Genomic DNA, 26,006 nt, shown 5'->3' with positions numbered 1-26,006 from the left:
GCCGCTGTCCCGGCGGATCTCATACCTGCGAACGAGCACCGCAGTGCGCTTTTCAATGACCTCGGCGTCGGTTTGGCGCGTGTTTGTTGAGTGGACCTGTCGGATCGTCAGCCGAGTCTCTATCACGGTGGGTTTCGTTAGGGGGAAAGAAAACTTACATGGGTAGAGTGCTCCCCGTGGTACCCCTCCCCGGCACCAACGCCGCCGCCGATGCTCTCCCCGTAGTTCCACCCCTTCACCACGACCCCCGTCTGCGGGTCCTTGCCGCCCATGCCCCAGCCGAAGCTATTGGCGCAGCCCTGGCTGGCGCCGTAGCGCCCGAACGCGCGGAGGATCACGTCAATGACCCGCTGGCTCGCGAGCGTGCTTCCGCAGATGGCAGCCCGCGGCCCCGGGTTCAGGATGGAGCCCTCGGGCACGCGGATCTCGACGGGGCTCAGGCAGCCCTCGTTGAGCGGGATGTCGATGTTGACGAGGCACCGGATCGTGTAGATGATGGCCGAGTGGCAGATGGAGATGGGGCAGTTGTAGTTGCCCCACATCTGCGGGCCGGACCCGGAGAAGTCGTACACGGCGGACCCCGTGGCCGGGTCGGCAGTGATCTTGACGCGCATTGGCGTGCCGTCGTCGAGGTGGTCCGTCGCCTCAATGCCCTCGGGGTGCGCCGTGGCGATGCTCTTAAAGAACCCGCGCACCGCCACCTCGGCGTTAGACTGGATAGCGCCCATGTACCGGTGCACCACGCCCAGCCCAGCCTCGGCGCAGAGCTTGCGCAGCAGCACGATGCCACGCTGGTTGGCCGATGTCTGGGCCTTGAGGTCCGAGATGTTATCGGCGAGGCGGCGGGATGTGCTGCACCCGGGGAAAGAGCCGGCCTTTTCGAAGGCGGCGAGGACGGCGTCCTCGAGGAACGTGCCGGCGGAGACGATCTTGAGCGACGGCACGTTGAGGCCTTCCTCCCAGAGCTCGCGGGACTCGGGCATCATGGAGGTGATGCCCTTGCCGCCGATATCCGTGTGATGACCGCGGGAGGCGACGTAGAAGGCGATTTCCTGGCGCTTGGGGCCGCCTTCAGCGGGCGAGGCGTCGGAGTCGACGAAGACGGGGGTGACGACCGTCAGGTCTGGGAGGTGGGTGCCACCCCACTGCGGGTGGTTGGTGAGGAGGACGTCGCCGGGCTGGAGTTTCCCCTCCCAGAGACGGTGCTGCGCCTGGATGGCGAACTGCATGGATCCCAGGTGAATCGGGATGTGAGGCGCGTTGGCGACGAGCGTCCCGGAGGGGGAGAAGATGGCGCAAGAGAAGTCGAGGCGTTCTTTGATGGAAGTCGAGATGGAGGTGCGTTGGAGGGTTGTGCCCATTTGTTCGGCGATGGCCATGAAGCGGTGGGCGAAGACAGAGAGCTGGATGGGGTCGACTGGTTCGGAAGACGTTGAGGAGGGGTCGGGCGTGAGAGTGGTGAGGGCGTTGGAAGGGGGTGAGAGGGAGAGCTTTTCGAGGAGGACGTGAGAGGAGAGGATGTAGGCGCGGAACGTCGGCGAGACGAAGATGGTTTGCGTCTTGTCGATAAGCAGCGCCGGCCCAGGGATGACGACGCCCTTGGGGACGTTGTCCAGGCGGTACACGCTGGTGTCGTGCCACGCACCATCGATGTAGACAGTCTGCTTCTCACTCGGTCCGGGGGCTGAAACCTGGGTATTCGCCGCCAGCTCCTTCAACGCCGACGCCTCCTGGATCCTCGCGCCCGCACTCCCCGTCCCGCGGACCTTGATCGACTCGATGATGATGTCCCTGTTCATCGAGAACGCAAACTCGCGGAGATGCGTCGCTTCGAACTTGGCCGCATAGTCCCCATCATCGGGCCGGGAAACGGTAAGGTTCGTGTCGGTGCCAAAGTACCGCAGCACCAAGCTCTCGTCAAAGACGACTGACTCCTCCCCCGCGCCCTGCGACCGCAGCTCCTCGCCGACCCTCGCCTTCAGCGCCGCCAGCCTGTCAGCGACGTGCGCCGTCGCGCCTGCGTCGAGCTTCCTCCCGTACGGCTCGAGCGCCTCGTGCTGCAGCTCCGCCTGCGCGATGCCGTAAGCCGATAGCAGCGAGGAGAACTTGTGGATCAGGATGCGGCGGATGCCGAGCTTGTCGGCGATCTCGCACGCGTGCTGGCCGCCGGCGCCGCCAAAGGAGACGAGGTGGTGGTTCTCGGGCGCGAAGCCGCGGGCCTCGGTGGCATTGCGGATGGGGCGCGACATTGTCTCGTTCGCGACGTCGAGGAACCCCAGGGCCACGTCGTGCGGCGTCAGGGACTGGGCCGTCTGGGCGTTGAAGTCCGCCGTTAGGTCAGCGAACTTTTTCTCCACGACGGCGGTGTCCAGGGGCGCGTCGGCGTTCGGGCCGAAGATGGACGGGAAAGACGACGGGACGAGGCGGCCGAGGAAGAGGTTCGCGTCCGTCACCGTCAGGGGCCCGCCCTTGCGGTAGCAGGCCGGGCCCGGGTGCGCGCCGGCGCTCTCAGGACCGACGGCGAGAAGGCCATTGCGTGCGAAGAGGATGGAGCCGCCGCCGGCTGCCACCGTCGCGATGTTGAGCATCGGCACGGTGATTGTACGCCCTGCGATGGACGTCTCCGTGAGGTAGTCGTACTTCCCGTCGTAGCGGGAGACGTCGGTGCTGGTGCCGCCCATGTCGAAGCCGATGACGGGGGTGCCGTCTTCGGGGTCATAGCAGGACCTGGCGATGCCCACGACGCCGCCGGCTGGGCCGCTGAGGAGCGCTTCGTTGCCGCGGAACTTGGAAGCCGCCTTGAGGCCGCCATCGGAGCACATAAAGTCCACGCGCTGGGGCGGGACGCGGAACCCGGAGTGGAACGAGTCGACGTAGCGCTGGATGACGGGGTAGAGGTAGGCTTCAGAGCAGGTCGAGGTGCTGCGGTTGAGGAACTTGATGGTCGGGGAGGTGGCGGCGGAAGTGGTGACGAAGGAGAAGCCGAACTCGGGGGAGCGGGCGATGGAGGCGACGAGGTCCTCGTGTGCGGGGTGGAGGTAGGCGTGCATGAAGCAGATGGCGAGGGAGGTGTAGCCCTGGTCCCGGAGGGCGCGGAGTTGGGTCCGGACGGTTTCCGGGTCCGGACGGCGGAGGATACGGATGAGTTCGCCGCTTGCTGTGCGGACGAGGTCTCGTGTGCCCGAGACGGAGGCGTCTGATGAGGAGGAAAGCGCGGCGTCCTTGTCGAGGGGCGTCGGGTTCAGGTCGTAGTCTGCCGGAACGATGCGCTCGTCGACCTCCACGACCGCTGAGTGCAGAGCCGTGGCCTTGCGGATGCTCAGGTCGAAGAGCTTAGGACGCGACTGGTCGCCGATGACGCAGACGTCTTTGAAGCCCTTCGTCGTGAGGAACGCGAAGCGCTCGCCCTTGTGCTCCAGGAGGGCGTTTGTGGCGACTGTGGTGCCGATGCGGCATGATGCTGAGTAGACGTTAGTGAGGGAATTCAGGCCTTGCACACTGGACGTTTATTTGTGACTGAGTTAGGGTCACTCATGAGTACAAAGACATACCAATGCGTGAGCCATCAAGCTTCTCGCCCACAGGGATGGGGTTTCCCTCAACAGCCTCGAGAACGCGGCGGATGGCCTCGGTCGGAGCGTCGGGGTAGTTGGCGGGTCTTCTGACAGGAGCTTGAAGATGAGGGGCTCGCGACCGTCGACGTGGGCGATGACATCGCAAAACGTGCCACCGCGGTCGATCGAGACCCTGATGTCGGCAGCCATGGCGGTGCCGTGCGCAACCCCCAAAGGTCTAGAACGGGTAAAGGTTGTGCGAGTTGCGGTGTTTCAGCGCATGAGTCAACAGTTCAGGGCTTCTCGGCGAGACACGAGATAATGCGACTGAATTCAGAGACGAGTTTCTTCTATGGGTTATGAATGAGTCTCCTGCGCGTCAAAGTGAAGGTATCATGCGCATTAATAACACGATTCCATTGACGTTTAACAACACCCGTAGTCCTCTACGGTAACCGTTGCCGAAGGGTTTGGGGGCTGTCGATCGCCCCGCCAGCGTCCCAAAATCCCGTCTGTCGGGCTCTTCGGGCGGTGCGATGGCGTGCGACCGGGCTCCTCCCGCTTCAGTGGGGGCTACTGTCGGGGCGATTCCGACACGGACATCCTGGAGGCCTTATCGCCGCCGCCTCGGTCCTAGCAATCGGCATTTGGCCGAAAGATATCCTGGTTCTTGCGCCATTGAAGCTGCATAAGACATACTCGTCCAGTTGTCCACGGATGTGTTTTCCCGAGCCTCATACCTCGAGAAGTCGTGCTCCACGCTGGGTTCGCGGGCCGGGCTGGGGTTGTGTGACGCCGGCCGCCGGCCGGAGCTCGACGGTTGTGGTAACGATGAACTGTGGGGTTCTTGTCGAACGTGCTGACTGCGCGGCGAGTACTCGTACTACCTTGAGTTCGGACGACACTTGACGACATCCAGATTATCCAAGGCACATCCTAATGAGAAGCCTATTGCATTCTATGCCTTATAACTGGCCACAGGGCGCAAGCCGAATTCTTCACTGGCAATTTCCACCTCGGTTCCAAGTTGAAATCAGCTACGCACCATCCATTCATTGTTGGTGCATTGTTCTTCTCAACTTCCATCTTATTGAATACCTAATTGCACTTCATGACCCCACTACTACCTTGACGGAAGTCGTCGAGCATCGTGTTTGTTGCATGACGGTCACCTTAATCGTCGATTCTGCTCAGGCGGAGTGCAAAGAGTGCCGACTTGGAGTTGGTGGGATATTGCTACGTGTGTCACTGCATGCTTCCAGAGTTCGAGACACTCGATTAGGAACAACATTTCTCCGTGCTACATGTTTGGCCGTTGGTTCTTGGCGGCCCTAAGCGCTTGAGGTTATTCCTTATCTACCTACCTGATACATCCACCCATGTGCTGCCTCAGCCGCAAGCCTGAGCCTTGCTGAACGTGTGACTCTTTTACCTGAGCTGTTTTCGCGGTCAGCCTCACATTCCTCATCTAGTCTGTACCATCTCCCGACTCTCTCACCCTGAGTTCCCCAAACTTTGTCAAAATAACACCATGCAATGAATTCGAAACGGCCCTATCAGAAAGAACAACTGGATGCGGTTCATCTAAAGCGAAAAAGAGCTGTCAAAGTCCCCCACGATGGCGGCCATCATACAGAACACGATGCATGTTCCTCCCTAGATTACACAATTGCCTGGATCTGCGCACTCCCCTTGGAATTGACAGCATCTCGCGCCATGCTGGACGAGGAGCGCCCACTGCTTCCAATTCAAGCTAGCGACAATAACACGTATGTGCTAGGACGCATTGGCCAGCACAACATCGTCATGGCATGCTTGCCCGAGTATGGAACCATCAATGCCGCAGTCGTCGCGACGAACTTGAAGCGAAGCTTTCCGGAGATTCGCGCTACTTTGATGGTTGGCATCGGCGGCGGACCTCCTAGCCAGGCCGACTTGTACCTAGGGGACGTAGTCGTTGGCACAAGGGTAATGCAGTATGACATGGGCAAGGTTATCGTAGGCGGCTACTTCCAAGAAACAGCCGTCGCGAAGACACCTGCTCCCCTGCTAAACTCAGCTGTGTCCACTCTACGGTCGAGACTCGATCCCAGCAGCCCAAGTCGAATAACAAGCCTCTTGCGAAGCAGACTTCCGAACCTCTGGAACCTCTGGCGCCTAAATCACCCTGACCGCCTTTTTCAAGCGGACTATGAACACTGCCTCGATGCGCAAACATGTGATGGCTGCGATCCGGAGAAGCTGCAGCTACGAAAAGCACGCTTTACTGACGAACCCAAGATCCACTATGGAGTCATCGCTTCGGGCAATAGGGTCATGAAGAATGGGTAATCGCGGGATGATATTGCTAAGCGTCTTTTGGCGTTATGCTTTGAGATGGAGGCAGCCGGCATGATGGACAACCTCTAATGCTTGCCGATTCGCGGCATCTGCAACTACTCAGATTCCCATAAGAGCAACAAATAGCAAGATTATGCTGCTGCAACTGCAGCCGCATACGCGAGAGAACTGTTAGAAGTGCTCCCACACTTGCTCAGAGAGTCTGGCCAAGCTCCTACATCCTTCAGCAAGGCGAACAAGCCTAATGCCGCTAGTAACGCAGCCCCTTCACCTGTCCCTTCCTATTGCCTTGTAGTACCAGGCTGACTGGCTTACATACAGACGATCATGACTTGGAACGGCGGCAAAGATTATTAGGCTCTCTTAGCTTCCTATAAATAGATTCTTATAAAACCACTATTGGGGCTGTATATGCCAGAACTTGTCATTAGTTCTTGTAACACTTAGCATACTGGGATTAGCTTGATCCCTGGATGCAATCACAAAACCATAGCTTCTTATAGATATAAGGCAAGGCGGGTGCTGGAAAGTCGACTATAATGAAGTTTGTTTTCTTAGAAACAAAAAAGAGGCGCAACTCACCTAATATGGCCACCGCGTCTTTTTTTTTCTTCAACGTACGCGGTTACTTTTTAGAGAAGTCTATTACTGGGATGTACTAGTCCCTACTATTACAGCTACTTAAAACGTTTCTAAGTCTTTAGTTGGTCCTTGATGACATAGACGTTGTTCTAGAGAGCTAGCAAGACTGCCCTGACTTGAATGTCTTGAAGGCACTTCTCTGAAATGCTGTAATGACCCTTGGCCGGCGCGACTTCACATGCTTCATCAATGCCCTTGATAAGTGTGATGAACAAGAAGTCGGGATATGGTCTATTTCTTCGAGGATTTGATAGAGAACATAACTAATAGTGGTATTTAATTTTAAATCTGTTTTTTGAGTTAGCTATACCTTTACGTTAATACTTGTCAAGGAATTATGCTTACCCTTGAGATTAAATCAGGACACATAGACGACTTGGCATAGTACATAAAGAGGCATCTTGATATTGCAAACCCTTTGCTTTATACAAAGTTATAAGCCAAAATTCTGGGGAAGGCAGATGGAATTTTTATATAGATTGTCCTTGTAGTTGAGATTTTGAACAAAGAGAGCAGTTATAGCGCTCTTGCCCTTAGAAGGAAGATCTCAGAAATCCCGGCAAAGTTGAGCGATCTCTTTAAGAGTATCTTGATACGTGATCAAGATAGACGGGAATCGCTGTTGCTCTACGTTCTCTGGGTGCTTTACGCAAAGCGACCCTTAAGTCCAGCTGAGTTCCGATATGCTTTGTGGGCGGGCTTGTTAGATCAAGATCTCGTTAATCCCGACTTACCGGATAACACAGACATAGATGCTATTAGACTGGTCACGAGTTCTTCAAAAGGCCTTGCCGAGATTACTAAATCCAAGGAGCCTAAAGTGCAGTTTATTCACCAGGCAGTACCAGACTTTTTGGTGAAGGAAAAGGGCCTTCAGGACATATGGCCTGAATTTGGATTCGACTGGGAGGGCCCCAGCCACGAGATGCTTAAACGCTGCTGTGCTACGTATCTGTCTCTTCCAGGAGTCCAAAAGCTTGTCAACGGGACCAAGAGCGGAGAGGAACAGGAGGCTGTAACTGAAAAATATTTGTTTTTAGAGTATGCCAGCCAGCAAGTCTTCCACCACGCCAATGCCGCTGCGCTTGTGGTTCCCCAGGACGGGTTCTTGTCTCGTTTTTTTGCCTCGGGTTGGATCACATCAATCAACTGCGAGGGACGCAAAATGCGGAGATACAGCACTCCGACAACCCCTCTCTATGTCCTAGCAGACAAAGGTCTTGGAAACCTCATTCGCACGCGGATGAAAACCGAGAGCGTTATCTACACTCCTGGAGGTCATTACAAGTATATAGTTTTGGCTGCCTTGGCGAACGGCCACAAAGGTGCGGTAGCGGTACTTTTGGGTTTATCCTCAACTATTTGCGATGGTGTCGACATCATGGAAGGATTGAACTACAGGGAGGATTTTCTGGATTGCAACGGCAGAACGCCTTTGTCTTGGGCTGCTCAAGAGGGTAGACTGGGGATTGTGAAGGCGCTAGTGCAAGGAGGGGCGGACGTTGAAGAAACGGATGAATCAGGTCATGCACCTCTTCTAAGGGCCTCAAGGCACGAACATGAGGCCGTGTTGCAGCTCCTTATTGACAAAAGAGCAAACATACACACTCAAGACAAGTATGGATGGACGGCACTGATCTGGGCCTCACGGTACGGACATGAGGCTGCAGTACAGCTTCTAATTGATAAGGGGGCAGACATACACAAACAAGACAAGAATGGGTTAACATCACTAGTCTGGGCCTCGCGGCACGGACACAAGGCTGTAGTGCAGCTTCTTATTAATAAGGGGGCAGATATGCACACTCAGGATAGGAGTGGAACAGCACTAATCTGGGCCTTACGGCAAGGACATGAGGCTGTACTGCAGCTCCTTATTGATAAGGGTGCAAACATACACGCTCAGGACAATGAAGGATTGACGGCACTGCACTGGGCATCGCAGAATGGATATAAGGCTGTAGTGCAGCTCCTTGTTGATAAAGGCGTAAACGTACACACTCAGGACAATGATGGATTGACAGCACTAATCTGGGCCTCACGACATGGGCGCGAGGCTGTAGTGCAGCTCCTTATCAACAAGGAAGCAAACATACACACTAAGGACAATGATGGATTGACAGCACTAATCTGAGCGAGTATTGAATCAATGTCTCCATTTACAAACGCTTGTAATAGTTCGTTTTGGGTCTTGGTTAGGTGCGCACGTCTGAAGACCCTTGGTCTTCCCACTCCAAACTGAGACACTGAGCACGTCGTCTTTCAGCTAAAGAAAAACCCCCAAATTCAACACCCCTGTCTGCATCTGCCTCGCCCTACCCCGCATTTCCTTAGTTACATAATACTACTCGTTCCAACTGCTGTCGAAGTTTTGGAGCTTTCTTCAATTGGCTCAATCTGGTGCCTCACGTTCAGACAAGATCAATAAGATGACTTCCAATCGATCGCCGTCTCTACATAACAAAGTCGCTATCGTGACGGGCGGTTCTCGTGGTATTGGAGCTGCTATTGCCATTGAGCTCGCCAAGAGAGGCGCAAATGTCTGTTGAAGCCGAGGCTTAGCTTAGTCACCTTCCCCTTCCAAGCAAGGTTTCTAATATGGAATATAGGTCGTCCTTACGTATGTCTCTGACCAGAGCGAAGCTTTGGCGAATGAAGTGGTCGAACGCATTAACTCCCAGGATAACACGACGCGCGCCATCGCGGTCCAGGCGGACGTCGCCTCAACAGAGTCCCCCAAGCAAGTCATCGAAGCCACAGTTGCGGCATTTGGAGAGCACATCGATATCCTCGTCAACAACGCCGGGGTGACTTCCAAGCTTGCTGTTTCACAAGTCACTCCTGAAGGCTTTCAAGAAAGCATGAACATTAATCTTCGTGGACCTTTCTTCATGGCGCAGGCCGTCATTCCACATCTTCGCCGCCCGGGACGCATCATCAACATTACCTCCGTCGCAGCGCGTGGAGGCTACGCATCTGCTAGTCTTTACCTTTCTTCGAAGGCTGGATTGGAGGGCCTGACGCGCGCTTTGGCTGCAGAGCTGGGGCCGGCAGGTCACACCGTCAATGCCGTCGAGCCTGGTGTTACCGAGACGGATATGGCTCGGGACTCTGGATCATCAGACGCTCATGGTCAATACGTCAAGATGATTGTGTCAATGACCCCGTTTGAGAACAGAATGGGAAAGCCGGAAGACGTTGCTTTGGTTGTTGCCATGCTCGCTGAGCCGCAGGCAAACTGGGTGACTGGGCAGACAATTTCAGCCTCTGGAGGCTTTTCTATGCTCTGAGCCGATACGCAGCTACTCACTCATGACATCCCTAAGGCTACACAGCCGAGATGGTCTGTTACCAGCAGTGATATCCCAGCTTGTTTTTGAGGCGAAGCTATGTTAAAGAAGGAGAATAGTTAGATTCTACTGGAGATATCCATTGTAGTTTTAATAGAAACCATGCTACATGAGATTGCCCTCCTAGCCAGACATCATGAGTTCTTGTATGCGCCTAAGTACCTCATCCTCGCTCGGATAATCGGGTCCCTTGATGGACTCAAACGCGGGAAGCAGCACAGACTCGTCGATTTCCTTATACCTTCCAAGCTGAACATGAATCACATGTCCATTGCGCGAGTTGTCGGCCATCAACAAGGCCGCGCCTCGTGCCACAGCATTTGCAGGTTGTATTTCAACCCCGACTTTTTCCATCAAGCCTTTTAGGTCTGGAAGCACGTTGCTTTCCGCCCAAGTTGGCGCCAGAATGTTGACCCTGATGGGTATCTTGGCTGACTCGAGGAGTGGAATGAGACCACGACCGTACCCAAGAACGGCATGTTTGGCGGTAGCTGGACAAATTGGTCAATTAATGGCTTCTTGATTGAGAGGCGAATGACTTACAGTAGTCCACAGCACGCAACCGCTGTAAACCTGTCGAGGAGCCATTGATGACGATGCTGCCCCCTTCAACTTGCTGTCGCATATGGTATATCGCCAGCGTAGCAGTATGCATAACTCCCTTCAAGCTGACGTCCAAGACAGCATGTGTAGGCTCGATTAAATCTCCGTTCTCGTCAACCTCTGTCGATAAATAGTTGGCGCGAGGGCCAACACCGGCATTAGCAAAGACATGGTCGATACGACCATAAATCTTTTTCGTCTTCTTGAAAAGAGCAACCTGATCAGCCCAAGCGGCTACATCGGTCTTTACAAACGTGTAAGAGCTCTCTGGTTGCTTAGTCGGCGGGTTAATATCCGCGTTGATAACAGAAGCTCCTTGCGAGAGAAGCGTAGTAACTGTGGCAAGACCAATTCCTGCCGATCCTCCTGTGACGATAACCACTTTGCCCTTGAGTTTGGACAGGTCCTTGTCTTCGATCACGAATTCGGCCATAGTGAAGAATATTTCGATGCGATGGAGATTTCAGAAAATGAAATTGGTGTCTCGGAGATGTCAAGTCGTCTATTTGATATTCTCAAAACCCTAGTTTGGAAGAGGGGTAACTTAGCATTTGGGCAGGTGACATTGAAACACAATCTTAGGTGACGTGTCAGTTGACGAATGACACTCAAGGTGGCTGATGATCTTTTGGCGGAGTAGCAGGGTCCAAATTGAAGCTAAGGGATTCGGGAGTGCAACTCTCCTCGCCAGAGTTCATGTTCCGCCTTAGCCCACAAAATGAGTGCGTAGGAAACAGAGCTGATTGCTTGACAAGCCCCTTGTTCCTTGAGGGATTTTTAGCCATTGAAATCCTACTGACAGGGGTGTATGGCAGAAGGATAAATCAGCAGCAAACGATCAAAATCGCCTCGGTGTACACAAGTTAAACCATGCCGTTGATATGCCCATGAGCCTTCGCTTTCTCATGTATTTGTGGCGACAATTCAAGTTGCACTGCAACAACCTCATTTCCCATCTAGCATTGAAGATATTGCATCATCTTATTGTGCCAACGTGACATCGCAACGATGTCCAATCGGAGCTACAATAAAGTAGTTTTCCATTTCCATCATTGAGTCTGTCATGCTGCTAGACAGCTTGAGACCAGGACAGTGGCGGAACAGCGCTGCGGCGGCCATTCGCATCTCCATACGGGCGAGATGCACACCAAGACAAATCCTAGTACCGGCTCCAAATGGGCAAAAGGTACTCTTCTGCTGAGGTGTAGTTTTTTCTGGGTCTAACCATCGTTGTTCGTCAAACCTGTCTTTTCGTTAGCTAACTTCCACAATTGCACACATTTAACAACTACTTACTGCAACGGGCTCGAATAGACGTCCGGAATTCGATGAAGAGTGTAAGCCTGAGTTTCAACCTCCAGGCCCCCAGGGATATGGTACCCACCAAACGTGGCGCCCTTGGGTGGAACGACACGTGGAAGGTTGCTTGGGACACCGCCATAAAGACGCAATGTCTCCTCAATAACAGCGTTGAGAAGTGGAAGTTTCTCCAAAAATACATCGTCCAAAATGCTGCCTTCATCGATTGCCGCAACCTCGGCTTCCACTTGAGCTTGAAGATTGGGCTTTTTGAGAACGGCCCACACGAGGTACGTAAGAGTGGACGCTGTAGTGTCAGCGCCTGCAAGGATGAAATTTCCCGCTTCTGTTTTGATGTCCTGGTCCGTCAGGTACCCCTTCTCGTCAGCATCGCACTCAGCTAGGGCGGTGGCGAAAATATTGCCCTTGTTGTCTCGGTGTCTACGCAGGTTCTCGACAGCGCGGCCACCATACGAAAGAATGGATTCTCCCGCGTTGAGCAACCATTGCACGGAACCAATTGGTATATAGCGAGATACCGCGTATAGCAATGGAAACTCATAGCTGATGAAACTACCCAGACTTGCCAGCTGAAGCGTTGCGACAAAGTCGTTCTTCTAAGAGCATTGTGAGTTCGAAATTGAACATATTAAGGCAAAGAGAATCCACCGTGGCGGTACTCGAAAGGACCAGGCAACAGTTAACGTACCTTTCCAGCTTCCAAGAGCTCAAAAGATTCCCCAAATGACAATTGACCAATCACATCTGAAGCCATCAAAAGCCACCAGTGAAGAATATCAGAAGACGCATGAGTAGCCTCTGCTTTTATCCGGCCTACAGCTTTCATAACTTTCTCTTGGACGACTGACTCGCAATGCAGACGGAGACTGGTTTTGGTAAAGCTGCGAGCAAATAACTTGCGTCGGGCAGCATGTCTTTTTGGGTCCGTCATGGCGAAGAGACCAATACCAAAGCCCGATGTACCATTGAAATCTTCGTAGAATGGTGATTTGTAAAATCCAGAACCCACGCGATGAATAGCGATGAAAGCATCAGGGTCGGCAACTGCCACTTGGTAAGGGGATATTCGGACAATGGGTCCATAACGTTCGTGAAGCGAATGAACATAATACATCCGCTGACCGTTGATGGTTTTCAATTTTAACACATAGTGCGTGACAAGTGTGTACCAGGGTCCAGGAATATGTTTCAATGGGTTTCGCAGTCCCAAGAATAACAACTGATTCACCATTAGTACTTAAGCTTCCTCGGACAAATGATCTACCACTTACTCGGATAGATGTCAAGATACACAAAGTGAGCATCACCCAGAGCACCATATCCGTCTTTACAAACACCATGGTTCACCAATGCGAAACAGCCAAATGTGTTAAGGTAGTTTTAGTGCTATGGGTGTAAATATATGCATTGAGAGAAAGAAGGTCGGTGCGGGGGTCCGTTGGTAGTTTTGGAATGGATCGGAAACTTTTGTAGCCACGTGATGGCCAGTTGACAGGTTGCGATGCAGTTCTTGGCTTGCATGAATACATATAGAAGCGAACCACTAATCTACCTGGCATATAAATTAGCGCCAAAAGGCACCCTTACACCTTTCATATTTCCATTTCATCTAGCTCATGACAAGCCCAGGCACCCAATATCACTGATGTGGTAACCATGCTGACCTTGTTGTCTTGGCGGCTGCAAAGATTCTTGACGCATGGTAGTAGAGGTGGATTTCAATATGCGTCATGACGTTCAAGATGAAGTTCCGTGATAGGATGATGTCGTTGGGACTTAACTGCGGTATACGATAGGCCCGAATCTTCATTGGTACTGCTGCCTCTGTAATTCAACCCAGGAGCCAAGGGTATTTATGTTTTGATGTGTAGGCAGCCTAGTGAACAACGCTCCCTATATTGCGATTCGTAACTTCTGCGATTACACACTACTGCTGCGATAATAGATGGTAGCAACCACATGCAGCAGCCGCGACCGCAGCGTGTGATAAAGAGCTTCTGTGTGTCATCCTGCTAGCGATGATGAAGGGCCATTAACTTGTGAAGCTACGTTAAACTCCACCAATTTCCTCTATTTGAGATCTTCTTTTTGGAATCAAGGATGTTCCAGTGCCTCATGCACAGTGATTCTTCTTGCTGGATCCAAGTTCGTCATCTTAGCAATCAAATCCCTGAGCTCCACATCCACATAGTTCCACATCGCAAAAGGCTTTCTCGGTCTGTCTGCATCGAAATCGGTCGCGAGATCGATAAGACGCTGGAAATACTGATGGAAATAACTGCGCTACGGTTATGTAGGCGGTAAGTAATAGGTTAGAATCTGTGGCCATAGGTATCATGCCGGTAGCCAAGATCATGGGGACTGAGGTGAGGTCAAAAAAGCCCTTGCCCTGCTCGGTGTTGATAACCATGAGATATTTGGCACAAGCAACAGTGGCGTGCTCGGCCTTAAAATTGAAGCTGCAACTGCCCCTCTTGACGAGGACGATCGTGTCGCTCAGGTCGGGGGTATCCGCGGGATAGGGATCACAGCCGAAAGCGGCTTCAGAGTCAGAGTCGACAGCAGGAGTCCAGAGGGGAAGCGTAACACCGCCCCATTTATCAAGCTTATTGTCGGGAGCGCCCCGGAACTTGCGGGGCCGGCCACTAGCAACGGTGAATGAGTCCACAGCAACAACACCGGGGGTAATGGTGTTTCGAAAGCAGCAACGGCGGTAGAGCGCCTAGCGCAAGCTCCATGACCGGCAATCCACATGCCCTCTCTACCAGACTTACCAGCGGCCACGATGCAGAGAATGCCTGACTCGACGATCTGAAAGATGGTGTTGGGAAGAAGCTCGTCTGGCCAGCCAGAGGACATACCAATGGAGAGGTTGATGATATAACTGCCGCCTGTTACCGCGCGGAGTAAGGCGCTGATCACGAGATCGGTGGTGATACCGCCGGTACAGCCAAAGACCTATTCAAACTGCATGTGAGCGAAAGATGGCAAGACGGAAAACACGCTGCCAGATCTGACCGATCTCGCCAGGGACGACCTTGGGAGCAGCGGATCCTCGGCGGAAAACCCAACTTCTCACATCAGGTTGCCGAGTGCGCTCTGGCTTCCACAAGGCTGAGTGTGACGACAAGCCAAAAATGGCCGGCAACATGTACTGACTCAAGCCGACGCGCATGCAGAGGGTTCCATTCAACTGAGAAAGGTAAGCTACGTACCTTGCAAGCACCAAGGGTGACAACAGGCGCAGTACCAGTGAACCCTAGAGGGTTCGACTGGGCTGCAATGATGCCAGCGACATGGGTGCCATGGCTGGAGCAATTCATGGTGTCAGAGCTGGGTTTGAGTGTGTTTCCGCCGTTGAATTCGTCACCGACCAAGTCAGCCCCGTAGCTGATGAGACATCCGCGGCCGAAGCAGCCATCGAGGGCGGGGAGGAGGTAATCAATACCGGTATCAATGACAGCGACCTTAATGCCCTTACCGGTGATGCCATTGCGATGGAGCTTGTCGACCTGGGTCTGGACGAGAGATGAGGAAAATTCCTTGACCAGCTGGCGCTTCTTCAGGTCACCGTAGTCGTGGCCCGGCTGCCCGGTCCAGACTACCTGAGGTTCGGGTTTCACATGAGTATGGATGGGCCACATCCGCTTGACTGAGGGAAGCTGGGCTATCTGCGTGGTTTTCGCGTTGGCAGTGGCCAGATCCTCGAACTGGATCGACACGTACTTGAAAAATCGTAGTCAAGGGTCATGCGGGTGACGGCATCAGCCACAACCGCAGCGTAGAAATCTGAAGCATCCGGTCAGAAGGAGCCGTTAGCGAGGATTTCTGGATCTCCTGTGAGCTCCGCAGCAGTGACGAATCTGGCCATTTTCCAGCTCAAAGATGAAGGTACCGGCAACGGCATTCGGATGGGGGTCCTGACCCAGGACGGCGGATGCGGCCGCGAGGAGCGGCAGCAAGTGATTGCTTTTGAGCATTTTGTCTCTGGCTGCTGACGGTTGACCTAAAGGAGGCAGGGGCTGGGCAGGCCAAAAACATCTCGTCGTTACTGGCGTGCTGTATGCTTTAGTCAAAGTATATAATTCTTATTGAGATCACATCGCAATACAGCTCTAGCTACTGAGGATGGTGGCAGTTGCTTGCTGGGGCCTGAGCATGATGCCCCTTCTCGGTCAGGCCGTCTCTTACTCAGTGGGCGGTATGATGCCAAGACGGCGGCGAGGGTGCTCTTGTCGTCGTTACGAAATGAACTGGGCATGTTCTAGAATTAGAAGCTTGCTTTCTCGGGCAGGTGGAGGGCAAGGAAGAGAAACCAGTGTGGATGAGAGGTGTGAGGAGATACAAGCGCCTAGGGAGTAGAAGTTGCAGAGAGCGACATTTTGCCTTGCCGGCAATGCGCAGTGTGCGGTGCGGCGAGATGCCTTGAGGATGCAGAGAAGCACTTTGATGATCATCATATACACATATTGGCTGGGCCTGCGTTATGAGAGGTATCCTTGTACGCCTCTAGTTAGAAACTATTATAGGACGCTGCCAGTGTGGCTGAGAACGAACGACACGTTACGCTGCACAGGCCACTCCCAGCTATTACTAAGCGGCATTGAGAGGGCATGATCAACAATTCCGAGGCCCAACAAAGCAAGGCATCTCGTGGTCGGTTCAAGTGAAGAAGCGCATGCTGATTACGGCTCGCTAGGATTGATTGTTTTAGAAAAGTCCAAGGCCCTTCACCAGCGTCACTAACTCCGAGTTCAACCTTTCTTTTGCCTTCCTTTCCCCCAGGTAGGATTATTGACACAGTCCTCCTGGCAGCCGTTCCGGATCTGATAGGTATTAAAATGGACTGCGTTGGTGTGCCGGGCAAATTGCACGGCGCCGTCGCAAATTATGCTGGCCGATATAAAAGACGAAAATTTGAAATGCAGCGATCCATGTCCGAGCTCGAAATGTAAGGAGAATCGACAACTTTCCCGCAGCTGGTCCAGTGGTCCCATCCAGATTACTGACCCGCAAGCTCCTTCTCAGTCCAATCCCACAACTCTTGGGCAGCCTTATCGTCAAACAAGTTTGCCTCCTTATACTGCTTTTGTTTTGGATTGTAAAAGCCTCCGCTCTTCACACTCGCACTAGGAGCCGTGCTGGCCCAGAGCTGAGCTCGCGCACCCGCGTGAACGTCAGTCAGGAAAATCGACCCAAGCACACCAATCACCCCACCAACCCAGGGCCGTCTCTTTCTAAAGTCGTCAAAGAGGCCAGTGTTGACAACACCGGGATGAACGGCGACAAATTTGATGGAGGAGTACAGCTGACTGAGCGTGCGCGTGTGGTAGTAGTCTGCGAGCTTCGATTGACCGTAGCGAGCCAAGCTGGAGATGTCGTCGAGGGGTGTTTTACACTTTGAGAGCAGAATCCCTTCAGAGGGCGCTTGTTTAAAGAGTTCGGAGCTCAGGTTGACAACGCGGACATCGGATCCGGGCTGTTCGGCAGTTTTGATGAGGATCGGGAGCAGCAGCTTGGTGAAGAGGGCTGGGCCCATGTAATTTGAGCCAAATTGAACCTCGTAACCGTCCTTTGTCAGGCCTGGAGGGGTGGCCATCAGGCCTGCATTGTTCATTAAGATGTCGAGACGGTCGGATGAGGTGAGGAAAGCGTCGGTGGACTTCTTTATCGACGCGAAGGAGCCCAGGTCTAGCTCGAGATATTTGATCTTATTCTTGGCTGCCGGTACGGCTTGCTCCACCTCCTTGATGGCGGCGTTGCCACGGGCTTCTGTCCTGGCTGTGAGGTAGATAGTCGCCGGGTTATGCTTGGCCAGCTGGATAACGCTTTCTTTTCCAAGACCACTGCTGCCACCAGTTACGATGATGACCTTGCCGGCCAGATCCGGTATATCATTCTGCGGGGAAAATGTCATTGTGATGTCGCAACGTGACAGTCACAGAAAACTTGTAGAATTCCGAGCGCTGAAGAGTAGGGACAGTATGCTTATTGTCGTTCAGTAATTAATGATCGGGTCGGGTGAGGAGATTCGACGGCGTGGTCACTCAGTATGAAGGGGTATCTCAAAAGCGGTGGTGGTGGGAAAGATTTAGGGAAAACTGGGACATTCAGCTGGTGAAGCGGTTGCTCATATACTGATTTGAAAGCTCTCACAGCCACATGTAACAATAGCCGCCTGATTGGTTTCGTCTGTGCCTTATCTCGGACTCGGAGGGACTCGGAGACTTTGTTTTTGCTACATACATTGCTCTGAGCTGTGGCTAGCGATCTAATTATCAAAGAATTGGGGAGAAACCGCGCTAACTTCAAATAATGCTGACCAATCTAGCATTCGGTCCGTAAATTAACAATATCAGCCAACAGATATTATTCCAAAATCAGGAGTAAGTCCTGTGGAATTGAGACCTATCTTGATCTGGTTTATAGCCGACAGTCGGTGACCCACGGCTGCGGAAGCGGAAGTTGCATTGGCCCGACTCCATCGTTCTAACATGGATGCGTTCACTAATCACTTTCAGCCAAAGCTTACTGCTGCTGAGTCGGACGTATTAGTCGGAGTGTCCGACCTGTCCGGCGAGGTACAACACACGACAAAACTTTACATCGAATCACTCGATCCCCGACAAGCCATTGACCGAAAGAATTTGATGATAGTCTCATTTGAGACTTTTTTTGTCTGAAGAATGGCCTGTTGTTTATTGATCCAGAGAGTGACGAGTAGATTTGGTAGTTTCAGCTATTATAATTCGTAATTCTTGATTTTCCATAGTCACTGCACTAGCCGACGTTGTGTTGAGACGAAAGATCCAGAAGCGATCGAAAGGAAGGGATCGAAAAGAAGCGATCCACTGTGAGTTCCATCTCATGGGACAAAGTCCTTGAAGTATGGAGACTAAAGAACAGAAGATCACAGTCCTTTCACGTAATTTACACTAATGACTGAAATCAAGTTGCGGTATTCCTTCAGTGTACATTTATCGAAAGTACTAAGCACATGGAAAAATCTTCAAAACCAGACGATCCATAATATTCATCTATAATCATACCCCTTATCCACAACTTAATTTGTTAAGATGACGTTGAATGGCCTAAGTGTAAAGACGCGTGATCGTCTCAGGCAAGTTCAGCTCCAAATCCACAGCTGAAGCATTGCGAGACAACTGTGCCGACTTTTTTGCAATGGCTTGCACCGCGGGATTGAATTGCTGCTTGAAGAAATCCTTGGTGTCCGCGATAATCTGTTCAAGCGACGGCGCCGAAGCCCGGTTAATTGTCTTCTTGCCACCGCTAAGAGCCGACAAAGGAAACCAGCTGAATCGTTGTGCGAGCTTATCAATGTAACTGTACATCTCTGTAGACGTGTCGAATGCCTTGTTAATCCAGCCGATTTCTGCTGCATCCTCTGCGGTGATGTCGTTTGAGCTCAGGACATATTCCATGGCGCGGCCCCTGCCAATTAGGCCCGGGAGGAACTGGCTGCCGCCGCCGCCGGGAAACAAGCCGCTTCCGACTTCGGGTTGGCCGAAAAGGCTTTCGCCCTTGGTGGCGAAGCGCATATCGAGCGATACGAGTAATTCGTTGCCTGCGCCGCGGGCTCGACCTTCTACGGCGCCGATGGTGACTTGCGACAGCTGGGAGATGTTGTAAATAAGAGTTCCGAATGCTTCGCCAAAGACAGCTGGAGGTTGTCAGTGAGCATACCGGGAACCGTTTAGGGATTCAATCTTTGTTCTCAGATACACTTACGATCCGCCAGAGCAGGCAAGGTGAGGTCGAGATGGGCCATGAAAAATTTAGGCACGTCACTGTTGAAAATGACGACCTTGGTTTCATTGTCCCCCTGAAGCCGGAAGACTAGGTCGGTGAGATCGTCCTGCGTGTCTTGATTCCATAGATTGATAGGAGATGACGGGTTATGGAAGGTCACCGTAAGGATGCTGCCGTTTTGAGCCGTCTTCAAGCCGGTGTAGGCGGGAAGGGCTATTGAATGCACATGTCGTGCCAAAAAAGCAGCTAGAGTTATATTGTAGAGTATAGAAGAACGCATTTTGAGTGATGAGAGACTTGAAGAGGACTTTGAACGAGGAGATGAGCGAGCGAGCGAGCGTTGATGAAGACTTGGGACGAACCGCTCCTTGATATCAACTCTTTATGTGAATAAAAGTTCTTGCTGGTGTTATTCTCGCAGGGATACCTATTCTTATTTGCTTAGAAACCAGGGCACCCAAGGCGTCCTATGAATTTAATCAAGACATTACTGATTATTCACCAAACCCCTTTTCCCCGAGAAACGGAAAGAACCAAACCAGACTAGCTAGTCAGTTAACGGCTTACAAATGGCGTTCTCTGACATTCGCTTTCGAGCTTTTCAGAGTGCAAATCTCATGGCTAAGCTGGACAGCCTCCTTCTCCCTTGCGTCCAAAGCTCCAGTCCGAATCCTTGCACCTGAAATTGTTATGTGAGCGGAAGAGAGGCTCCCAAGGATACAATCAATTCCTCCGGCATCCGCCGCAATCTCTCCATCGTATTTGGAATGATAAACCTACGACATATTGTTGTATGAGTAAGTACCCACTTGGTGCAGACTGCGAGTGATTGTGGTCGTCAGAAGCTTGTTTAGACGTCAAGCCACGCTTAAACCCTGATGGGCCTCTTTTGCTCCCCGAAGAGACTTTGTCCGTGCTAAAATGTTCGGATTATAGAATATGCAAAATTCCTGGCCCTCTTTCTTACTCAGCATTGTAATTTCATCAGATTTTCCAGTTTGCCGAAGACTTTTCAGGATGCCATCAAGGTTGTTCGGTTTCTAGGCTTGCAGTATCTCTGGATCGATATCCTGTGTATTGTGCAAGATGATGCCGATGACTGGCGTGAGGACGCAGTTCAGATGGGCCGCATCTACAAAGATGCCGAAATAACCGTTGCAGCGTCCGGTGCCCGAGACGGTTCGGAGGGATGCTTCGTTCTACGCCCTCCGCCGCAACCAATCGTTCGTTTGCTATACGGAAAATCGAATCAAGGAGAATCCATGTGCGTCAACTTATTTCCGGACGCGATTGACACCACTGTTCGCGAAACTCCGCTTGGCAGCCGAGCCTGGCTAACTTAGGAATGGATGCTCTCTCCTCGCGTCATTTATTACACCAAAGAACGGATGATCTGGGCGTGCCGCACAATGCTCAAGTGTGAGGATAGTGAAAATGAGACTTCTGAAGATGAGCAGAGGCTACTTGAGAGCGTCAGGCGATTTCTATGAGCCAGGACGCATGGCAAAAAGGCAACTCTGAAGTAGATAAGAAGGATATGCTAGGCTTTAGTACCGACCGATGCGATCTTGTGTCCACCTACGCCGCACGCAAGTTGACACACAAATCAGACAAGCCTGTCGCCATCTTGGGTTTGGCCACCGAGGTTGACAAAGGAATTGGTGAGAGCTACACCTCCGGGATGTTCCATGATGACTCTCTACTTCACGAAGAGTTTCGTGCGCGTTGTATTCTCACCCAATTGCTTTGGTTCGCCGGTCAAGTTGATTCGCCCGCTCGCTCTTCAAGATCAACCGTATTGGTCCTGGACATCTACCATTGGCGCCATTGTTTCTCGCACCCGCCCGAACAGCGGGGGGTTGTATTCGTGATCTGAATCGAATCCAACCAAAGGGTTCAGCATCGTCTTGGAGTTTTGAGGCCCGGTTGAAGAAGTGGGAAGCGAAATGAGAAGATGGCTACCATTTCATGGAGTTCTACCCCAAAGACGCCATCGCGTACGCCGGTTGAAGTTTCCTTCCCATCTTCATCTCGACAACAGACAAGCCCCCTCTTTCATCATCCACAAAAGATCCAGCTCTGCAACAAATTCAGCTCTCGGAGTGAATTTCTTCGTTGGCAGAGGCACTACACACATAGTATAAGGCCAGAGGCACGCGTTCTACATACCATTTAGATAGCTTACCTACATACAAGACTATTCTTTCCATACTTTCATAGAATCAAGTCTTTCTTAAACCTGTTCTTATATACCCTGCTGTACACTCTAGCTTATAGTATATTTTCTCTTGTGAATGTAACGACCTTCTCTGTCATTATTGAAAGATGAGTCTATGTCCTATTACTATACCAACTTACCTATGCTTCTTTCTGCATCTGCCATAAAGATACCGGATCAACTACATCCGACGGTAAGTCTAGGAGCTCAATCGCATGGGCATGAGACTCAACGTCTGTTGAAATTCTAGGTTCTTGGATCACTTGAAGGTTATGCTGAACACCTTCCCAATCTTGCTTTATGTCAGACCCCAACTCGAACTCCCATGTTCCACGCCATCCTATGCAGGCGTAAGCAGATGTTGTTACATGGTAGAAAACCTTGAAAGCTTCTCCCTTGCGACCGTTCCATAGCACCATTTTATGTAAATGCGGCATTGAAAGTGCAGTCTTTGCGGCTGTTCTTAAGACAACTGTTATCTCGAGGTTTTGTGCTTGGGTAAGTTTCCTTGATGTAAGTATCAAGGATTTCAAATGCTTCCAAACCCAATATCGCTTGCATGACGAAAAGGAGTCTGAAGCTTCTACTAGAGATGCAACAGATAACTGCGTAAGGCTAAGGCTCCTTTTTGCAAAGGCAGCACTAACTGCAGACGATGCAGCTGGTTCAATGTTGTATGCTACCCACCGAGATCCAGAGAGTATTCCAGATAACTGTTCCAACTTCGCCATGGCTCATACACCATTGATTTGAGCCGAGGAAGTTTGTCAAAGATAGAACCCAAGACTTTAGGTTCAATTTGTCTTCGACATTGTCGACGAATAATGAAATGCGTTGCTGCCTTAACCTGAGGGACGTCCTGGAATTTTAAACTGAGGGGCGAGAAGATTCGTAAGATAGCCATAGATTCAGGTCTACCAACCTGGCGACCGTTTTTCCAACCGTGGTTGTCGGGATATTCATGAGTCCAGTCGGAAGTACATATCCGACGACCAGTTAAAGTGGATTCATACTTAACATCATCTCCAAAGCAAAGAATCTTGAAGAAATGCTCCCTATCGCTAGGAGACTGAATGCTGAGCTCCAGTGTCAGCCCAGCACGTGATTGCTTTTCTAACTACTTTGTTGTTCCCGCAAGCCCACGGATCGCTTTCAGGGTACGGACAACATCGGCATGTATATGGCTTCAGCGCGATGTTCAGCCAAATCTGTTCAACACGCTTCACTTTCTCTAGACCGATCATGGCTCCCACATCATCCAAGAATGAAACCTGCAGCTTTAGCTGGCGAAAGCTTTCCTTCTCCAGTATAGCCCGCCACTCCTTGCAAACGGAGGCGCAGGCGCCCCAGCCCAGCGTCGTTTGTCTAGCAAGGGCTTTGAGGATCATCTGACGAAGTTCTAATGGCAGAACACCCCAGCCCGGCGTGTACTTTGTCGTGGTGTTACCAGGCATGGAACTCATCGTCAGAGCTGCCTGTATTTGCACCGTCGTTGGAAATATCTAGAACCCGCCCAAGATTACGTCGTTAGGCAACCAGAACTTATGGCAAAACAAAATTTGACAAAGGGGAATTCCTACCGAGACAGATAAAAAGAATAGAAAACGACTGCATATGTTGATCTGGCTTCTTCGGTGCAGGTGTAATTGGAATAAAGATTTAATGATCTTAAATAGAGGCAGATGTACTTAAACTGGGGTTGAGTTGTTTTTCTAACAAGGGTCCTTAGATGAGGATGCAAAGCTCTCATTATATACATGAAGGAGAATTGTTACATGGGTTCGTGAGGAGGAGAAAAGGTCTGCAGTTAACCAGCAAGGGAAGTACCATCCAGTCGTTCCACCTTATTCCTAAAAAAAGCCAAACCTTACGGACTGGTATTTAAATTGAGGGCTACAGAGCTCTTGTACCATCAAATAGAGTTCTCAAATTGCGTTTGTGGCTTATATATTGTCGATAGCAGAAAAACAAGAGAAAATGAACTTTTTTTTCTTGCTTCACGGAGGACTTAGAGAGCTCTTTTACGTTTCTGGGAAGCGCAATCCATCAGGCGCACCTCTGGGACGCCCACCGCGTAAATCACGGGGCGTTTTAACATATCCCCCAGAAAGGGGAGTCTCTGTTACGCGTTCTATCTCATGTCTATCAATTTAAAGGCCTTGTCGGGTCTTTAACTAACAATACATCGGTTCCCATTACCCCTACCAAAAAGCGACTCTGTTCCTCCTCTAGTTCCTTCAATATATTAGGTGCTAAGCGTTCCTTTTACTCTGCTTTATTGGGTAGGGCTAAATTGGCTTGGAACAATTTAACCAATAATAGGTGCTTTTTGAGTCCCTCTGCTAACAGTTAATTTCAGCGAGTGTGAACGATTTCGATACGGTTGGGTGAGACGGCTTGACAGAGCCGGTTATTGTGAATCTGGACCTAGGATAACTTCATTCGTGACTATACTAGTTCTACTGTAACCATATGGGTAGCCTGGGGGTTATTGTATTGAATCGATAGCCAAGCCGCTCGCTGTGCTTCTTATGATAGGAGTTTTGTCTTTATCCTATTTCATGACCCGCCAGAAAGTCAGTCCTTCGAATAGCTTTATGAAAAAGATCAGGTAGTTAACTCTTCCAATCAATTGAATTGTCGGCAAGACTGGGTCGCATGTCACTTCCAGTCTGTTGCATAAGGAGTCAATGTCATCTCCATATTCGGAGTAAATTTCCGCCGTTGAAATTAGGTATCAAATAATACCTTCTGCTGCTTTTTACTAATCTACCTCTGGTTTTTGACTAAATCCAAATAGCCTGCTAACTGACAAGGCGAGATTTAGCCTGGTTATCACCACAATGTACATTAGAGACTCAACCTTCCTCTGGTGGTCGTTTATCTCTTCCTCCATAGGTTCTCCTTCGTGTAATAGGAGTTCCTCTGTTGCTATGGGTGTGTCTGACTTCCTTACTATCAATATCTCTGGCAGAAGCGGTGTAGACTCGAGATGTATACAGATTCTAAAGCCGGACCTTGTCGTAGATCCATTTGTGGATAGCTTCGATGCTCAGAAGCTATTAGGTTGACTTTCCTTCTTTGAAAGCATGGTATATTTGTAATACTTCCATGAAATTGAGGACCTCCTCTTGTGATCCCAGACGGAAGGCGAGGACGCAGTCATCAACTAGGTAAGGAGAAAAAGACAGTCTTCCCCTCGTTTCCAACAGCCCGTTACTCTCGCCCTGTATCCATTCAAAACCCAGGTCTTTAAGGCCCTTCTCTAGTGCATCTGACACAGTAGAAGCGATCTTAGCAATCCCTAGAGTGCCTTGTAGAATCTGAGAATACGTCTAGGAGCCTCGTGTCCTGGGGGCATGCTAATATAGCCCTTCTCTTCGATTTTAGCGGGAGAGAAGTCAATGATGGCATCATATTGAAGCACTGTGAGCCTGAACCAGTTCGCGAATGCTACAAAATTGCGGGTTGAAAGTTTTGGTTAGTGTCGCGGTGTAGGTATCGCAAGAATCATGTATGTTAGGTTTTTAGTCTCCTCGAATAACCAAACGGGTCCTAAACTTGGTAAGACGTCAACGCTTGTCAGTTTGTGCATAAATACCCATCGACAAACATCTTCCTATGTCTCATTAGCAAAAATCCTCGGGATCTCCTTCAAGGGTCTATGATCTTGTGAGACGCAAGGTTGAGAGGTTCCGCTTCTTCAATCGTTCTTATGTTTGCAGCGTGGAGCCGTAGAGGCTAATGTGAACTGGACAATGGAGCTAGACTCTTCCGGTGGCCTCCAGTATCGCAACAACCTTCGCTGGAACCTTCATTGTGGAGTGGCTTGTGGGCAGTGGATGGGCCAGACCGGACTGTTCTCCTGTCACGATTCAATCCACCGCTCAAAACGGTTCCTGCTTGGAAGTGTCCTTTGTATTCTATACCGTTAGAGATTCTCTCATACCTTCGCCTTTTTGACGGCATAGATAAGATCTGTGTCAGCATTTAGATGGTATTGGATAAGTTTCTCCAGTTTCCGGTTCTTCTGTCGGCCTTTGAAAGCTTTCTTCGGGAATACGTAAAAACTCCTAGATAACTTATGACATCCACAATAAGCTGTACATCTCAGTTTGCACGGATACTAGCCTCTGAGTCTATTTCTGTTTTGCTGTGTTCAATTCAGTTGGTTTAAGCTATTCCTCAGATGGTTAGAATATTTAGCGA

The 26,006-nt window shown here is 51.1% G+C and overlaps 7 protein-coding genes across 7 annotated transcripts; 2 read left to right on the top strand and 5 right to left on the bottom strand.

Moving 5' to 3' along the window:
• Positions 1-5,270: 5,270 nt before the first annotated feature.
• Positions 5,271-5,885, top strand: ColSpa_04501 (uncharacterized protein; the record flags this gene model as incomplete). Its single annotated transcript, XM_049270713.1, has 1 exon — positions 5,271-5,885. The coding sequence occupies one exon, from the start codon at positions 5,271-5,273 to the stop codon at positions 5,883-5,885; it is 615 nt and encodes a 204-aa protein (XP_049126670.1).
• Positions 5,886-8,965: 3,080 nt separating this feature from the next.
• ColSpa_04500 (dehydrogenase OXI1) lies at positions 8,966-9,826 on the top strand (the record flags this gene model as incomplete). The annotated part of the gene is made up of 2 exons (XM_049270712.1): positions 8,966-9,076; positions 9,173-9,826. The coding sequence occupies 2 exons, from the start codon at positions 8,966-8,968 to the stop codon at positions 9,824-9,826; spliced, it is 765 nt and encodes a 254-aa protein (XP_049126669.1).
• Positions 9,827-10,009: 183 nt separating this feature from the next.
• Positions 10,010-10,922, bottom strand: ColSpa_04499 (short-chain dehydrogenase/reductase ATR9; the record flags this gene model as incomplete). The annotated part of the gene is made up of 2 exons (XM_049270711.1): positions 10,010-10,377; positions 10,430-10,922. The coding sequence occupies 2 exons, from the start codon at positions 10,920-10,922 to the stop codon at positions 10,010-10,012; spliced, it is 861 nt and encodes a 286-aa protein (XP_049126668.1).
• A 548-nt stretch (positions 10,923-11,470) lies between these two features.
• On the bottom strand, positions 11,471-13,149 carry ColSpa_04498 (putative sterigmatocystin biosynthesis P450 monooxygenase STCB; the record flags this gene model as incomplete). The annotated part of the gene is made up of 4 exons (XM_049270710.1): positions 11,471-11,732; positions 11,786-12,405; positions 12,498-13,028; positions 13,081-13,149. 4 exons carry the CDS (start codon positions 13,147-13,149, stop codon positions 11,471-11,473), a joined length of 1,482 nt encoding a protein of 493 aa, XP_049126667.1.
• Positions 13,150-14,771: 1,622 nt separating this feature from the next.
• On the bottom strand, positions 14,772-15,789 carry ColSpa_04497 (subtilisin-like protease 3; the record flags this gene model as incomplete). Its single annotated transcript, XM_049270709.1, has 4 exons — positions 14,772-15,002; positions 15,025-15,410; positions 15,536-15,598; positions 15,669-15,789. 4 exons carry the CDS (start codon positions 15,787-15,789, stop codon positions 14,772-14,774), a joined length of 801 nt encoding a protein of 266 aa, XP_049126666.1.
• A 1,022-nt stretch (positions 15,790-16,811) lies between these two features.
• On the bottom strand, positions 16,812-17,726 carry ColSpa_04496 (putative oxidoreductase; the record flags this gene model as incomplete). The annotated part of the gene is made up of 1 exon (XM_049270708.1): positions 16,812-17,726. The coding sequence occupies one exon, from the start codon at positions 17,724-17,726 to the stop codon at positions 16,812-16,814; it is 915 nt and encodes a 304-aa protein (XP_049126665.1).
• Positions 17,727-18,900: 1,174 nt separating this feature from the next.
• ColSpa_04495 (shugoshin protein) lies at positions 18,901-19,859 on the bottom strand (the record flags this gene model as incomplete). The annotated part of the gene is made up of 2 exons (XM_049270707.1): positions 18,901-19,490; positions 19,559-19,859. 2 exons carry the CDS (start codon positions 19,857-19,859, stop codon positions 18,901-18,903), a joined length of 891 nt encoding a protein of 296 aa, XP_049126664.1.
• Between the last annotated feature and the right edge of the window lie 6,147 nt (positions 19,860-26,006).

The sequence above is a fragment of the Colletotrichum spaethianum genome (assembly GCF_022836535.1).
Source record: "Colletotrichum spaethianum MAFF 239500 DNA, contig09, whole genome shotgun sequence".
NCBI classification, from domain to species: domain Eukaryota; kingdom Fungi; phylum Ascomycota; class Sordariomycetes; order Glomerellales; family Glomerellaceae; genus Colletotrichum; species Colletotrichum spaethianum.
This window is presented reverse-complemented; position numbering and strand designations above follow the sequence as displayed.